The sequence below is a fragment of the Daktulosphaira vitifoliae genome, unplaced genomic scaffold, assembly GCF_025091365.1.
Source record: "Daktulosphaira vitifoliae isolate Bord-2020 unplaced genomic scaffold, ASM2509136v1 Scaffold_1, whole genome shotgun sequence".
In the NCBI taxonomy this organism is placed as follows: domain Eukaryota; kingdom Metazoa; phylum Arthropoda; class Insecta; order Hemiptera; family Phylloxeridae; genus Daktulosphaira; species Daktulosphaira vitifoliae.
In genome coordinates, this window is record NW_026099572.1 from 88286690 (window position 1) to 88302390 (window position 15701).

Sequence of the window (15701 nt, forward strand, 5' to 3'; positions counted from 1 at the left end):
ATGAATCAATTTGATATCTTTATTTTATTTTATATTTTATGTTTTGTAAAAAAAAATGTAGTTTTAATTTTTTTCAACTAATTTTAACATTGTTAATATTAAAATTCATAAATATTTATTACAATTTATAGAAGAATAATATAATAATAAAATTATAAATTATAAAAACATTAAAACAAAAATAATATACAAAATGTTCTGTTTCTATAATTTGTACACAATTTGAATCTCAATTATAAATTCTGTGTATTTTCCTTAAATCTGATTTAAAACAATATGATTTGTCATATTTTATTTTCAGATTACACAATTGTAATATTAATGCACATCATTGATGGCACCGGTGGCTACTGTACATAATACATATTATAACATCTCACTATGATTTTATAATTTTCAAGGAAAAATGTGTTAAAAAAAATTGTAATTAGATGGAAAGTTTTGATTGACCTTTAAACATTTTAATGTTAAGTGAAATTTAAGATTTTGTCCTTCCTTAAAATTTAATCATGAATTTGTGTTTATGGTACATAATTAAACTAATTTAATTGAGCTGGCCAATAGCAAAGAAAATGTACATCTTATATTATTCTTCTAAATTTTGATTGCTCAATTTATAAGTGATAGTCGAAATAAATTTAAATTAGAGAAATTTTTTAGTCTTACTTTTCTTTTGATATTAAACGACTTATTTCAAAAAATGTACTTTGATAAATTAAGTTCTTATTTTAGCTTAAATAAAATATATAAAACTCTAACATCATACAATGCAAACTGTTATAACTGTGTCTTATACTTATTGGTGTTTATTTCTAGATAATGTATAATTATTGTAAAGCACAATATTTAATATTTTTATTACAAGGATATTTGATGATTTTTCTGTTTTAGTGTGAGGATAGCGCCTTTTCTAATGTCTGTATTAAACGTTTCATTAAATGTCTAATCCTTGTTTTCTTATTGACGTCATCTTATTGTGGTACGATGCATTATTTAAATCTTCTATGAAGTGTACGGGTGACATTGTCCTTCTACATAATTTAGTTGATACCGGGAATGTTTGTTTATTGGATATGTAAGAAACTTCTATTAAATGAAAAAAAATAGTTATACATTTTTATAAAAATGAAATTTTAATTCTTAATTTTATAAAACAATTATAGTATTGTAATTTATCTTTAAATTAATGCATAGTAGAAAACGGACAAATCTTAAAATTACAATAACATTATTTTTGAAAGTTGCTATCTGGGTTCCTTTTTAGCATCGTATTGAAGCTAAAACATCTTTTGTAAAAATTGGACACAAATCCAACCAATACAATATCATATTAATGCAACATTTTTATTTTGTACGTTGCACATTGTTCAATTAACATATTATATTTTATGCAATAAACTAATTTTAATACATTTTTTAATTGAAAATTTATTTAAACAGATTATATTAATCGAAATAGACTTGATTTTATAGAATTTGTACCATAAGTATTCATTTGATCAGGCATTTCATAGCAATCACTTTGGCTAAGTGTTCGATGACAAGAAGACGTCTTGGAAATTGATGGTGCCGTTGTTTGGATTACATTGAATGTAGCGTATGGGCTTACTTCGTATTCGATTGTTTTTTCATCAGATTTATTTAATGAAGATCCTCTATTTCTCATCGTAAAAGATGTAAATTCAATTTGCTTTTCTAACTCAACACTCGATTCTCTTTCTATCGGACTACCTCTCAAATATTGCGATTCTTTTTTCCTATTGTAAATACATATATGATTTACTACAAAATAACTTATCATTTAGTTTTATAATCTATGTACAGAACTTATACATATTTAATATTAGGATCAGTTTATTATTTTTTAAAATAATTTGAGTTCAACCAAAAGAGTATTCAATAAATTAATTTTTTTCTTTAAATAGTTAATGTCAATTGCTATAATTTCAATTTTAAGAAAAATTTATGATTTAGAAGGTGCAAAACCAAGGTAGACCAAGGGTGAATTTACGGAGGGAGTAAAACAGGGTAATATATGACAATTTTAAATATAATAAATTAAACAAAGACACTAATTTCCTGAAGATTGTCACTATCAAATACATATTTTGAGCACCCCTGGAGTTAATGTTATTGCCAAAAATGTTCTACATTGTAATTATACAGTTAAATTTAATATTAATAAATGGAGGAGATGTTTTCTTTTACATTGCCCAAAATAAAAATTATTTTTGAAACTATTGGTTACTTTTACGCACAGAAACATATTTTTGGTAGAATGATAATTTTTTATTACTTATACTTATATTTAAATGTATATATAATGTATTATTAATAAGTACACTATCTTTTTAGTAATATATATTATACTCTTCCAAAAATGTTCAAATTTTCACATATACTTATTGTAGGTTTAATTTACACATAGTATGTAAGAAAAATGTTTGATAAATAGTAATAAAATTGACATTTGAGTACGAATTTAATACTTAATATCAAAATTACACTACTTGTGTGTAAAATTAAAAATATACTGACATATGAAAATTTTTGGATCTTTTCTTACAAAGTAGGCTTTAAAATTTTATAGTCGAAAATGTTTTATTTATCAATTTAATATAATTGGTAATTTCATTTATTAAAAGTGGCCGTGAAAACATTTTTTTTGTTTCCACTTAACATTATCTATTGATGCTTAGAAAAATTTGTTAGATTTATCTATTAAGCAGTTAAAAGTTAAGTAGTGTGTTACGAAAATATTTTTTTTAGCTAAGAACTGAAAATATGTTGATTTTTGTTTTTGTAGTGTAATATTATTAAAACAATAATAATTATAAAAAAAATTAATTTTTAAATTTTATAAAAAGTGTGGCTTAGAATAATAGTATAAATTTTTTTCTAAATAAAATTATTAGTTGATGCTGGTATTTTATATATTAGTTGTATCTTTAGTGGTATGAAAATACCACTAAATTATGGTATCATAATTTCAGATTGAATTATTGACATAATTTATTAATGATAATATTATCTAATCTTAAACAAATAATCTAAGTGTTCGTGCACATAAATTTAGGTTCCTGATTATATTATGTCTATTTGATTAAATATAATAGTTTAATTGTATATGATCTTTTTAATTAAACTTGCTAAGTTCAATGTCATTGTTGGCAGTACACAATTACCCAATTAATTGTACACAACAGATAATGTATTATTTTTTTGTTCGAATACCATTATCAAACAAAAACAAGGGCTAACTTTATTCCTTGTTTTTTTGCTTAATCAATTGAGCAAGTGAACTATATACATTAATTTTGTTTAAATTAATTAAAAAATTTACCTTCGTTTGATAACCACGCAAATGCATACACAAAACGATACTAAACATATAAGAGCAGATGCTACAGGTACATACTTGTGTAACTGAGCAATACTTTGAATAATGTCATATTTATTGTTTGATTGAATTTGAACTATATCTAAATCATATAACATATTTTAATTTTTTTATTATATTCTCAATAATACCTAAAAAGTTATTTGTATGTTAAATAAAAACAAATTTTTTGTAATAACAAGTTAAGATAATAATTTTGTATTGCAAATTTTTATTGTACTGCTTAGTTTTTTTGTTTCATTTTATAATATAAAATTAAATATGTTGTAAGATTAAGGTTACGTGTTATTTAGAACTATATTTGTTCTTAATTTATAAAATGTATTATAAAATTGCATTGTGTATACAAAATTAATTCTTAAATGCATAGGTAACCGTATTTTTTTGGTAGACCGAGAAACTTATTAAAATAAAAATGTTTAGATTTGACGCGAAATATAGATAGCCTTTTCAAAGCAGAAATTGAATTAGGGAGCACAAGAAGAACTGTTTTACTCTGCAAGCTGAATAAATTCGATATTCTTATACTAAGATCAGACTTGGATATAAGGGGCTATATGAGTAATGGCCTCACCTAATTTAGAATTATTTATTAAAAAAAGTTCTCTTTTTTGAAAAAAAGCTCCACTTGAACAGAAATACTAAAATTTCTTCCAGTTCCTTGACTGACAGATATAATTCGTTTTTTTTCTTTAAAAAAACATATACACAGAAATTTTAATTGATTAACTTAAAAAAAATTTAGTTTTTACGATTCTTGTACTTTTTTAAGCAAAAAATTATTGTGACCTTTAATGCAAGCAGCGACTGAAGCCATTTGATTTATTTGTTTGCAGTTTGGGCTTTAATTTTGATTTCTGTTAAAAAAATTAGATAAAAACGGTTTTAATCGGATTTCAGAAAACTAATTTCAATTTACAGTGAATCCGATTTAAAGGCATCGATTTAAAGTGAAATATTCATGATATTTGAGTAAACAACAGTGTTGTTTAAATAATTTTATACAAAACAATATTTTTGTCAATTTATTTTACATTTTTAAGACATCTATAATAGATCTAATTTCTAATATCACCTCCAGATAATGTTCTAGTTGCTAAAGTGTGTTCCCATGTTCTGTCCCCAGCTTCTGTATGAACAATCATTCGTACTGTATAAACTGTAGCTGGTTTTAAGTGGCTTATAGTGAAGGTATCGCTGGTTAATTTTTGTTTTGACATTTTGATCCAAATACCAGCATTTTCTTCATTAATTAATGTATAATGACATGTAAATGAATGAATAGAACACAGATTAATGGGCCATGTACTAAATGTGAATGTCAAACTAGTCGAATTAATTGCAAGAACAGTATCTTTGTCTGGTATATCAGGAACTGTTAAAAATTAATTAATTTTTTCTTCATGAGTATATGGTTTTTTGTACAGTTATTAATATTATAATAACTGTAATATTATCCACAATATTATTTAATTACACAATAACTGTTATTTTATAGTTTTAACCCATTAGCCTTCAAGGTTAGAAAAAAACTAATTTTATATTTTCGCTGTAATTTATTACTTTAGTATATATTCATATAACAATTTATTAAGTAAAAAAAAAATATATTTTTTTAGTTTTTGTTTTACAATAAAGTGTTGTGTATACGCAACGGTTAGGATGAACTATGTATATTATTTTGTGTGAAATTGTTAAAAAGTAATTTAGTTGAATAATACAATTAAGAAAAAATAACTTAAAAATTGTTTCATTGGTGCAACGTGGACTAATGGGTTAATAAATAAAACTATAGATAGTATTAATTTTTTAGAGTTCAGGGATACATTTACGTTAAAAATTGTAATTAAACTATTTAAAATTGTGTAATTTAAAATGAGAAAATTCAATTTTTATTACGCATTTAATTACCTCCACCTTTAGTTAACACTTCTTTTACTTGGCTAAATCTACTGATGCCTACTGTATTTACAGTTTGCATCGATACGCTGTATTTCGATCCACATTTCAGTCTTCTGATATAGTATGTTAAATTATCCGAGTCAATGTCCACTTTTTCAGGTGGGTTATCATTTAACTTATAATTCAGTGTATATGCGGTAGTAACAATGTCAAATTGTTTTATCGGTCTCCATTGTACTAATATGACTTCTGTTGAAATAGACTCAACGTAAAATTCAGGAGGCTCCGGCGGGTAAAGAACGTGGACCATATAAGATACTTGATCCCTTCCGAAAATATTTTCTACATGACAAGTATAGTTACCTTCATAAGAACTGTCATTTATAGGTCCGATCATTAGACTACCGTCTGTTAAAACTCTATGTAGCAAATAGACATGTTATTATTTGTTTCCAAATAAAAATAAAAAACCTACTCGACTTCAGTGCCTTCGGGCTGTTTCCATTTGACAATTGGAGTTGGCATTCCTACTGTATAACATTCAATTAAGCATTTTGTTCCTACCACAACGTTTATGTGATCACCAAAAGATGCTACTCTAGCTGGAGCTATTATTTTATAAATGTACTTTTAGTATTATAATATTTATCATTTAAGTTATTTATGATACCTCTTGAATTTGGACTTTGAATTACACGGAAGCTTGGTTGCCCTTCACCAGCTGTAGTGGATGCAGTAACCCAAAATTCATACCGTTGAAACTCTTTAAGATGTCGAACTTCAATTTTAGTATTTTTTTCACCAAAAACAATCTCTTTTTCAATTACCTGTTATTAAAAACTTAAATAGAGACTAACAAAATTAATTGTGTTATTATTATACTCTAATATTTAAATTATACTATTATTAAAATATATACTCGTAGGTGTTTCACATTTCTCTGTGTTCATTCAATTTCCCCTTCTAAAAAATGTTTTCACATAATAAAATATTATTTAAACTAAAAAATATTAAAAACATTTGATTAAAAATGTCATAAAAAATATTTAACATTTCGTATACGTATTTCGAGAACAATGTTACCATCAATAGCTTTAAACACATACGGGATTTTTTTTTTAGTATTTTTTGTGGCTTTTTGAGTTAGATATTTTTTAGTTTTAAACATTTTTTTACATGTTTTTTTAGCTTTTTATTTTTTATTAAAAATAGAAAAATTAATATACAATTTAAAATAAATCGACAATATAATTTTTACTTATTCACTGTGATTCTTTTGTTTTTAGTTTTCTTATTGTTGAAGTTACTTTCAAATATATATTACAAAATGACTAAAATTAATAATTACTCCTTATTCATATTATATTGTTAGTTTAGTATTTGGTTATTACTAATAATAACTTTAATTTGAGTTTTTAATTTAATTTTAGTTTTTTACTTTGTTGTGTTTAACGTGGACGACGTATTTAATGATGATGCCATTCGATTTTATTGGTGGAGTCCAAGAAACCAGTACACTATTAGATGTTACTGTAAGAGCTTTAACATTTTCTGGAGACCCCGGAGCTACAATATTTTCAAAATTATAATTTTTTGAATCTGGTTATAATGACAAGATACTTACCATCTTGTTCAGTAACACAGTAAATAGTGTTCGATTGAACGCCATCTCCTACTTTAGTATATGCCAAAACTTTTATACTGTAATTTGTATACTTTTCTAGTCCATGTAAATTTGTTTCTAAGTTCGTGGTTCTTTTCATTTCATTTGCAACGTAAGTTCCTGTAATGATTTTGTAATAAAAGTTATCATTTTTTTCGAATAATAATTTAATATATAGTTGTATTACCTAATATTTGGTTTATTTTTTTATACTGAATTTTATAACCCAAAATAATACCGTGATGAGAAACCATTGGTGGTGGGTTCCAGCTCATCCTTAATGATTCTGTAGTTAGTGGTAAACATTTTACATTTTGTGGAGGTTCACTTGGAACTTAATATACAAAAAGAAAAAAAAATTGCTATTAAATTGACTAATTTTGCAATGACCCTATACCATGAATTGGGTCTTATATTATTATTTAGCAACAAACTTCAAGCAATTAAAATATATGGTAAAAATGATATTAAAAATAAATAAATTTTATTATTTAAATATATTAGCTTCTTAGCTCTCACTCAACCGATCATTTTCAACGATGTGTCAAAAGATTACAAATCATATCTAGTCGTTGAAGATATTAATTTCAAAAATTGAAAAAATTTCCCTCGTTCACCGTAAATGGGGGAAATCTCCTATAAAATTACAAATTTAAAAATCGCTAATTTTCTACATTTTTTCATTTTTTTTTTACTTTAAGTGCCATGACTTTTTGAAAAATGTATATACACCAATACAATTTTTTTTATGGATACATGAGGTATTTACCTATCATTTTGTATATTTTTTATAAATCTTTACCTGCCCACAGGAGAAATTCAAAATGTTAACTTTTTCAACTTAACTTTTGAAAGTGTTTCGGAAATACTAACACTTTTATATATATCTTAAATTAAAGCTTATGTAATATACTTTAATTTAAAAAAAAAAAAATTTCGAATATTATATTGTCTTTGTGGTAAAAATGACTCCCGTATTAAAAAAATATGCTATTTTTGTTATAATTCTCGGTTTTATATTCTTTTTATATTTAAATACTCATTTTTTAATAATTAGTAATAATATTAAAACTTAGAAGTAATAAAAAAAGTCTAATTTCACATTAAAAACAGTACGAAAAGATGAATTAGAACTCATTTAATATTTTCTCATTTAGATTCAATGAATATCAAGGGACCCTTTACTGTAATCTTCCTTTGTCTGAAGAAATTTTTTATTCATACTAAAATTATTTAACTATGTGTTTTCTCCATACAGACAATCAAAATTATTCATTTTTAATATTTTTATAGTATTTATTGTCGAATTTGGTTTGAATGATAATAGGTATTAACTACAAAGTTAAATAATTTTACTTTGTAATTTATTAATTTTAGCTTCGATGCGAAGCTGAGAAGGTATTGGTTTTACTAAGATGTGTTTATTTATTTATTTTTTTTTTTGTGTCTGTTACCACTTTTTCTCAGCTCTCACCGAACCGATTTCTTTCAATGATACGTCAAAAGATCACAAATCGTATCTAGTCGAAGACATTACCCTCAAAAATTAAAAAAAATTCCCTCGTTCCCCGTAAATGGGGGAAACCTCCAAAACAATTACAAATTTAAAAATCGCTAATTTTTGAAATTTTTTAAATTTTNAAATTTAAAAATCGCTAATTTTCGAAATTTTTTCAATTTTTTTTACTTAAAGTGCCATAACTTTTTCAAAAATGAACATATCAATATAATTCTTTTTTATATAGATGAATAATATCATTATCTTTCATGTGGTATATTTTTTTCATAAATTTAACCCTTAACCTGCCCACAAGGGGATTTATAATGTCAAGTTTTTCACAAAAAATTAACTTTTTCAACTTAACTTTTGAAAATGTTCCGGAAGGTCTGACACTTTTATATATATCTTAAATTAAAGCTAATGTAATGTTCTTTATTATGCAAAAAAAAAAATTTCGGACTTTATTTTATCTTCATGGTGAAAACAGACATCAAAGTTTATAAAAAAAATGCGATTTTTGTAAAAAAATTCTTTTTTATATTTTTAACTTTAGAATGCTATAACATTTTAAAAAATGTATGAATCAATATAATTTTTTTTTTATAGATGCATGATGTCTTTACCTATCAGTTGGTATATTTTTTTTATAAATCTGACTTTTTACCTGCCTACAAGGGGGGATTCAAAATGACAACTTTTTCACAAAAAATTTACTTTTTCGACTTAATTTTTTAAAGTGTTCCGGAAAGTCTGACACTTTGATATATATCTTAAATTAAAGCTAATGTAATGTACTTTATTATGCAAAAAAAAATTTCGGACTTTATTTTGTTTTCACGGTGAAAATGGCTACCGAATGCTATTATTGTGTGAAAATTCTCGATTTTATTTTTTACATTTTTAACTTTATAATGCTATAACTTATTGAAAAGTGTATTGATCAATATCATTTTTTTATGGAAATACTATATTTTAATAATCCCTTTTTCATTCGACATACTTTATCTTAATTAGGATATTAATAACGAACTAGAAGATCATGTTGCTTTTGGTATAATCCACCATTTTTTTAAAATTAAACACTATCTAAAGATTTGCATCGAAGCGTTTTTTTTTTATAGTGATTTTAATCACTGTCAGATATCATAATACTTGATCCAACTATGCCACGTCACCACTGTTGCGCGATCCCCCTGTGCTGGGTTTTTTAATTCTATTTATGTGTGTTACTATAAGTCTACAATATTACAAATTTTTTGATAACATGTTGCTATGTAAATCAAAATCTAAAAAAAATTAATTTTAGTTTCACCTGAATTTAACAAAANTGGGTTTTTTAATTCTATTTATGTGTGTTACTATAAGTCTACAATATTACAAATTTTTTGATAACATGTTGCTATGTAAATCATAAATCTAAAAAAAATTAATTTTAGTTTCACCTGAATTTAACAAATAAAAATGTACAATTTAATAAAATTTTATAATACGCTCAATTGAGTTGATTTTTAAAACTTTGAGTGATTGTTTTAGTTAAATTAAATCATTAAAATTAATTATTTTTTGAATATTTAAATTGTAGAATCTTTTTAAACATCAAAAGTTACTTAAAAATGATTACTATGATTTCTATTTTCATCTATTACAATACAAATACAACAAAAATATTGAGCTTTTCTGATAAATTTATAGTAATTAGTAATTATACAATTTCTTGACTGCATATTAATCTTAACAATACTATATTTTTAATTATCATAACATTTTTATTTAATAAAGTAAATTTCAAACTTATGTTGCTTTTGGAATAATCCAACAATTTTTTAAAATTAAACACTATAAACAGATTTGCATCGAAGCGTTTTTTATGATAGTGATTTTAATTAATGTCAGATTAAATCTATACTTGTCCCAACTAATCTAGGTCCCCACTGTACTACCGTTTTTTTTGGTTAATATGTTATTTTAAATTTTAATAATTAATCCGTATAAATAAACTTATTTTAATGTAATATATATTGAAAAACAATACCTCCTTCTTTAGTAACAACACGTATAAAATCTGAATCTGGACCAAATCCTAGTTCATTAAATGATCTTACTGTAATTTGGTATGTTGTAAATGGGCTCAGATTAGTAATGTTAAAATAGCATCTGCTTACGCCAAATATTGTCTTAATGTTTATGACTGATAACTCGTTAGTGTCAATATATGCTAGTTTATAGCCCAAAATTTGACCATTCCAAGTATTTTTTTCAGGGGGCTATAAATTAAAAATCATCTCAAATTCGGTAAAAATATGCAAGTGCATATATTATTATTATTAACGTTTATGTATTATTATTTTGTTTCTAAATAAAAATATTTTAAATTGATGAAAATTAAATTGTTGGTATAATAAGTCATATACGAACATTCCATTTTACTGCAACTAGATTTGATTCAATGTTAATGGCTTCTAAATTATCTGGGGGTGCGCTAGGCTCTATAAAATGTACATAAGTATATAACTCAAATAACTCATATAATTTAAGATTTTTCCTTACTGTCTCCTAAAGTAGTTACGGTGACATTTTGACTAGGATTGCTACAACCGAAATCATTAACTGATACAACTTGCACAATATAAATTGTAGCCGGTTTTAAATAGGAAACTTTTGTATGAGTTAAACTCCCATTAATAGTATAATTTGACCAATTAATGCATAAATTATGACATAGCTGAAGAATGTAATGGGTTATGAATATTTCTACTGGTTCCCAACTAAATTCTAGCCATCTCGTACCTGCCTCTACGACCTTTAACTGTTTTGGAGCTACAGGTGGCTCTGTAAATTATTTTTATATTTTAGAAATAATCTTAATATTACAGAAATATAAAAATCTAACCTTTAACAACCAAATTAATTGTCATACGGTCGTAACCATAAGAATTAGATGCCATACATATGTAAACACCCGTTTGATTTCTATTTAAGGACTCAAGAAGCATTTCTGATATTACACCATCTTTGGTGTCTTTAGTTTTGATGTTATTTACAAAAGGTTTCCACTGAATGCTTAGTGGCTTTGAACCTTCCGCTTTACATGTTAATAACACTTTACTTCCACCTACACCGTTTTTGTTTATTATTTTTTCTTTAAATTGAGCAGGAACTAAATTAAAAAATAGATAAATATTATTTCAACATTATAAAAGTTAATATAATAACATACTATGAACTTTTAATGATACAGTTTTTGAAATTAGTTTTCCAATTCCGTTTTCAGCCGAGCATGTATAGTTATCTTCATATTGACGTGTTGTTAATTGTATAGTTAAAGAACCATTTCCTAATACTGTTAGATCATAGTCTGAGAATATATTAAATGATTGTAATAAATGATTATCTAAAAAATATTGTAGTTATTTAAATATAAGTAAATAAAAGATTTATAAATATATTCTTCACTAGAAGCTTTAGTCCATATTATTTTTGGTTGTGGATATCCTTCAGCTTGGCAATTAATGACGGTTGGTTGATTAACAAGTACTGACGTATCTTCGGGCTCAACAATCCATCTTGGTGGAGCTATGTAAAATAGGAAAATATTAAAATCATAGACATTATAATATGTTTTTTATTTAGAACCTTTGATATTTAAAAGAGCGGAGTAATTGCTACTGGCAACAAAGTTGCTGACAATACACGTATAAAGTCCCGCATGATGTGGTTTTAAATTACTAAAGAAAATAGTGCTAGAAAATTTGAAATTTTGTAACTCAATTTCGTTATCAGTTGTAAGTATTCTATTGTCTTTTCGCCAAACAAACTCCATCGGCAAATCTCCTGATTTTATAGTACACGAAACCTGGGCTCTTTCACTTTGTTGTAAATCTTTAGTAAATTGAAATGGTGTTACTACGGGTGGTTCTATTAAATGTGTGTTTAATATTAAAGATACAGACGTTAATTTACTAGTTTTATTTTACAATTAGTTTACTCATTATTTTTAAATAGAGATTTCCTGTAGCAAACTGCCCTTTATCATTAATTTTTGTGCATACGTAAAGTCCCGAATCAGAAATATCTTGAGTTGAACGTATGAAAAGTGTACCATTGTCAAAAAGTTGATGTCTAGAATGGTTTGAAATAGATACCATGTCTTTTTTCCAAACAGTTCTCGCAATTGGGTAACCAGCAACAGGACATTGAAGATATGCATCGTCATCTGATCGTACAGTTAAATTTAACGGTGGTCTGGCTACAGGATCGCCTATTATACACACATTTAAATTTTTCATTGAGACAAATTTAAAATTCACTAATTAATTTGGTTTACCGTAAATTTTTACCATAGCTGAATACAACCTAAATCCTAATATATTACGTGCTAAACATGAGTAGTAACCTCCATGTAAAACATCTGCAACTGAAACGTTTAAGTAACTAACAATATTTCCTATAAAATAAATATGATTAATTAATAGAATGATAAAATTAGTTGAATAATTATGTTTAATGTATAACATACCATCTATATGCATGTAACTTCCAAAAACATAATCTCCTTGAGGTAATAAAAGTCCCCCGTCAAGATACCAATAAATTCTTGGGGGTGGATTACCTGAAGCTATACATCTAAGTGAAAGAAACCCATTATTTTGGATTATTTGTTCAGGGAAAACGTTGAATAACTCAGGAGATACAGCTAAAAAAAAAAATGCATTATTCTTTAAATGTTAATGTGTTATATAAACTTACCTCCAAGTAATAAAAGAGCACTGGCCTGTGCAGTGTCATCAGTATCTGGATTCCTTATTAAACATTGGTATATTCCATCATCATTCTTCATTACATTTTGAATGATTAATTGATTTCCTTCTTGAGATATTTCATATCGTTCAAATCCTATTATAGGAGCTCCATTCTTTAACCATGAATATAAAGGTTTTAAAAATGTTCCTTGAGCAGAACAATTAAAAATAGCAGTTGATCCTGAATCAATTACCTAATAAATTATATGAAAAAATTTCTACATTTATTATTTTTGATATTCTTATATAACCTACATACTTGTTTTAAAGGATGTATGCTGACAGCAAATGGAGTATCAGCTGCTATAATTATTTCTCTTTGATCTTGTCCAATTTTGTTAGATACTTCGCATTTATAAATAATTCTAGAACCAGTTATAGGAATGCTCGTAATTCGTAGTAATGATTGATATGGATGTACTGATAAAGATTCTATAGATACTTCTTGAGTGCTACCATGATCTACTTTGAACCATCTAATTAAAAATTGTATTTGAAAGAAAAATAACTTTTTTGATGTAAAAAAGAAAAGAATTGTAAAGCAACTAACTTATAAGATGGAGGTGGATAACCCTCAGCCAAACATAGTATATCAATAGGTTGGTTTGTCTTAACGTTCAAGTGATTCGTGTGATATTTAATAGTAGGACGTATTTCTTCGATAGATTGTTTAACAATTATTTTAGCAAATTGACTGGTTAATTGATCACCAGTGTACTTATTTTTAACTTGACAAAAATATCGGTCTAACCTATCTTCAAGTACTACATTATGTACGAGTAAAGTTCCATCCAAAGCTATTACATAACGTCCACCCAAATATATTGGAATCGCTTGTTCAATTCCTGATTTAGAATCGTCTGTTTTAAACCAGGTTTTTACTACATGTTCACTAATTAATTCAGGCGATTGGCATTTAAACATTGCTACATTTCCTTGAAATACAACCGCATTTTCCACTACTAATCCTAGTGTTTTCACTATCACTAAAAAAATCAATGATTATAATAAATTATTTTAAATTGTATAACTAGTTTTTAATATAATTTGAATGGAAAATTTGAAATCATAGAAAATAAATAATTAAGTAAATGAAGTCATATAATATTTTTAATTAACAGAAGGTAATTTAATTCGTGTTATTAAAATTATTTTGACGGATGTGAATATACTCAAAATAATCGTAAATATGGCTATTGCTCTAAAGATAAATTTGAAGTTTAAACATTAATTTAAAAAAAAGGTCATGGATAAAACTGAATATATGAAATAATAATTCGTAATAATTCATTTTCATTATTTTATTTAAAATTGCCTAAGTAAAAACTGCATTTTAGTAAAATTATCTTACTAAGTAAAATATATGATTTTTGATTTAATTAAGCCTTTTACTAGCAAGTATTTTGTAATAAATATTATCAAGAATAAATAAATTGCAATAACTTTAAACAGTTTAACCATATGTCATTTTAATGTTTTAAACATTATAGGATACATTATTATGTTATTAATATATGTTATTAGCCTTTAATGATAATTTTTTTACCTTAGTGTTATATGTAAATGTTTTATTGAGTTCAACATTATTATCAAAATTTGACATATGATTATTATAAATTAATTTAATGATACATCTTTGGTGTACTAAACAAAAAAAAAAAAACTAATAAAAAAATTACATGGTTCTAGCACGTGACTTTCTTACCAGCTTTTATTTGTGATTCACGTGATATAATTTTTCCGATTGGATTCTCTAAAGCACATTTATAAATTGTTGTATGTATATCTGGTGTATAATCTTGAGAAGGAAACGGAGGAAAATACAAGCTACCACTAGGTTGAATTTCCCTTAAAATAAAAACACTTTTATTAATCACATTTTAAACATAAAAAAAAACTCATCAGAGAGGGGTCACAGCACAGTGGTAACGTGGCATAGTTGGGTCAAGTATAATGATATCTGACAGTAATTAAAATCACTATCATAAAAAACGCTTAGATACAAATATTTAGATAGTGTNAAAAAAAAAAGCTTTGATGCAAATCTTTAGATAGTTTTTAATTTTAAAAAATTGGTGGATTATTCCAAAAGCTACATGATCTGCTATTTCTTTATTTATATCCTGATTAAGATAAAGTATGTAGAATGAAAGAGGTATATAATATTATTTCTCATAAAATAATTATGTTGATCCATACACTTTTCAATAAGTTATAGCATTATAAAGTTAAAAAACCCAGCACAGGGGGGTTGCGGCACAGTGGTGACGTGGCATAGTTGGATCAAGTATAATGATATCTGACAGTGATTAAAATCACTATCAAAAAAAAAACGCTTCGATGCAAATCTTTAGATAGTGTTTAATTTTAAAAAATTGGTGGATTATTCCAAAAGCTTCATAAACTGCTAGTTCCTTATTAATATCCTGATTAAGA

At 25.4% G+C, this 15701-nt stretch overlaps 1 protein-coding gene across 7 annotated transcripts in view; it reads right to left on the reverse strand.

Moving 5' to 3' along the window:
• Positions 1-201: 201 nt before the first annotated feature.
• The window catches only part of LOC126894181 (cell adhesion molecule Dscam2-like), a 52972-nt gene continuing 37472 nt past the window's right edge, over positions 202-15701 (reverse strand). For 5 of the 7 annotated variants that reach the window (XM_050664996.1, XM_050664997.1, XM_050664999.1 and 2 more), the window contains 24 exons: positions 14971-15113; positions 13816-14251; positions 13525-13741; positions 13213-13459; positions 12983-13159; positions 12791-12910; positions 12452-12724; positions 12100-12381; positions 11920-12039; positions 11684-11857; positions 11357-11623; positions 11014-11295; positions 10882-10952; positions 10499-10730; positions 7153-7299; positions 6927-7085; positions 6741-6868; positions 5973-6129; positions 5778-5910; positions 5312-5721; positions 4476-4775; positions 3344-3482; positions 1483-1757; positions 202-1086 (listed from right to left, as the gene is read on the reverse strand). In XM_050664996.1, the coding sequence (XP_050520953.1) occupies positions 935-1086; positions 1483-1757; positions 3344-3482; positions 4476-4775; positions 5312-5721; positions 5778-5910; positions 5973-6129; positions 6741-6868; positions 6927-7085; positions 7153-7299; positions 10499-10730; positions 10882-10952; positions 11014-11295; positions 11357-11623; positions 11684-11857; positions 11920-12039; positions 12100-12381; positions 12452-12724; positions 12791-12910; positions 12983-13159; positions 13213-13459; positions 13525-13741; positions 13816-14251; positions 14971-15113 (5041 nt within the window). In that variant the 3' untranslated portion in view covers positions 202-934. Of the gene's footprint in view, positions 1087-1482; positions 1758-3343; positions 3483-4475; positions 4776-5311; positions 5722-5777; positions 5911-5972; positions 6130-6740; positions 6869-6926; positions 7086-7152; positions 7300-10498; positions 10731-10881; positions 10953-11013; positions 11296-11356; positions 11624-11683; positions 11858-11919; positions 12040-12099; positions 12382-12451; positions 12725-12790; positions 12911-12982; positions 13160-13212; positions 13460-13524; positions 13742-13815; positions 14252-14811; positions 14910-14970; positions 15114-15701 lie in introns of those variants that run through there. The other 2 variants (XM_050665001.1, XM_050665003.1) reach the window with 2 other exon arrangements.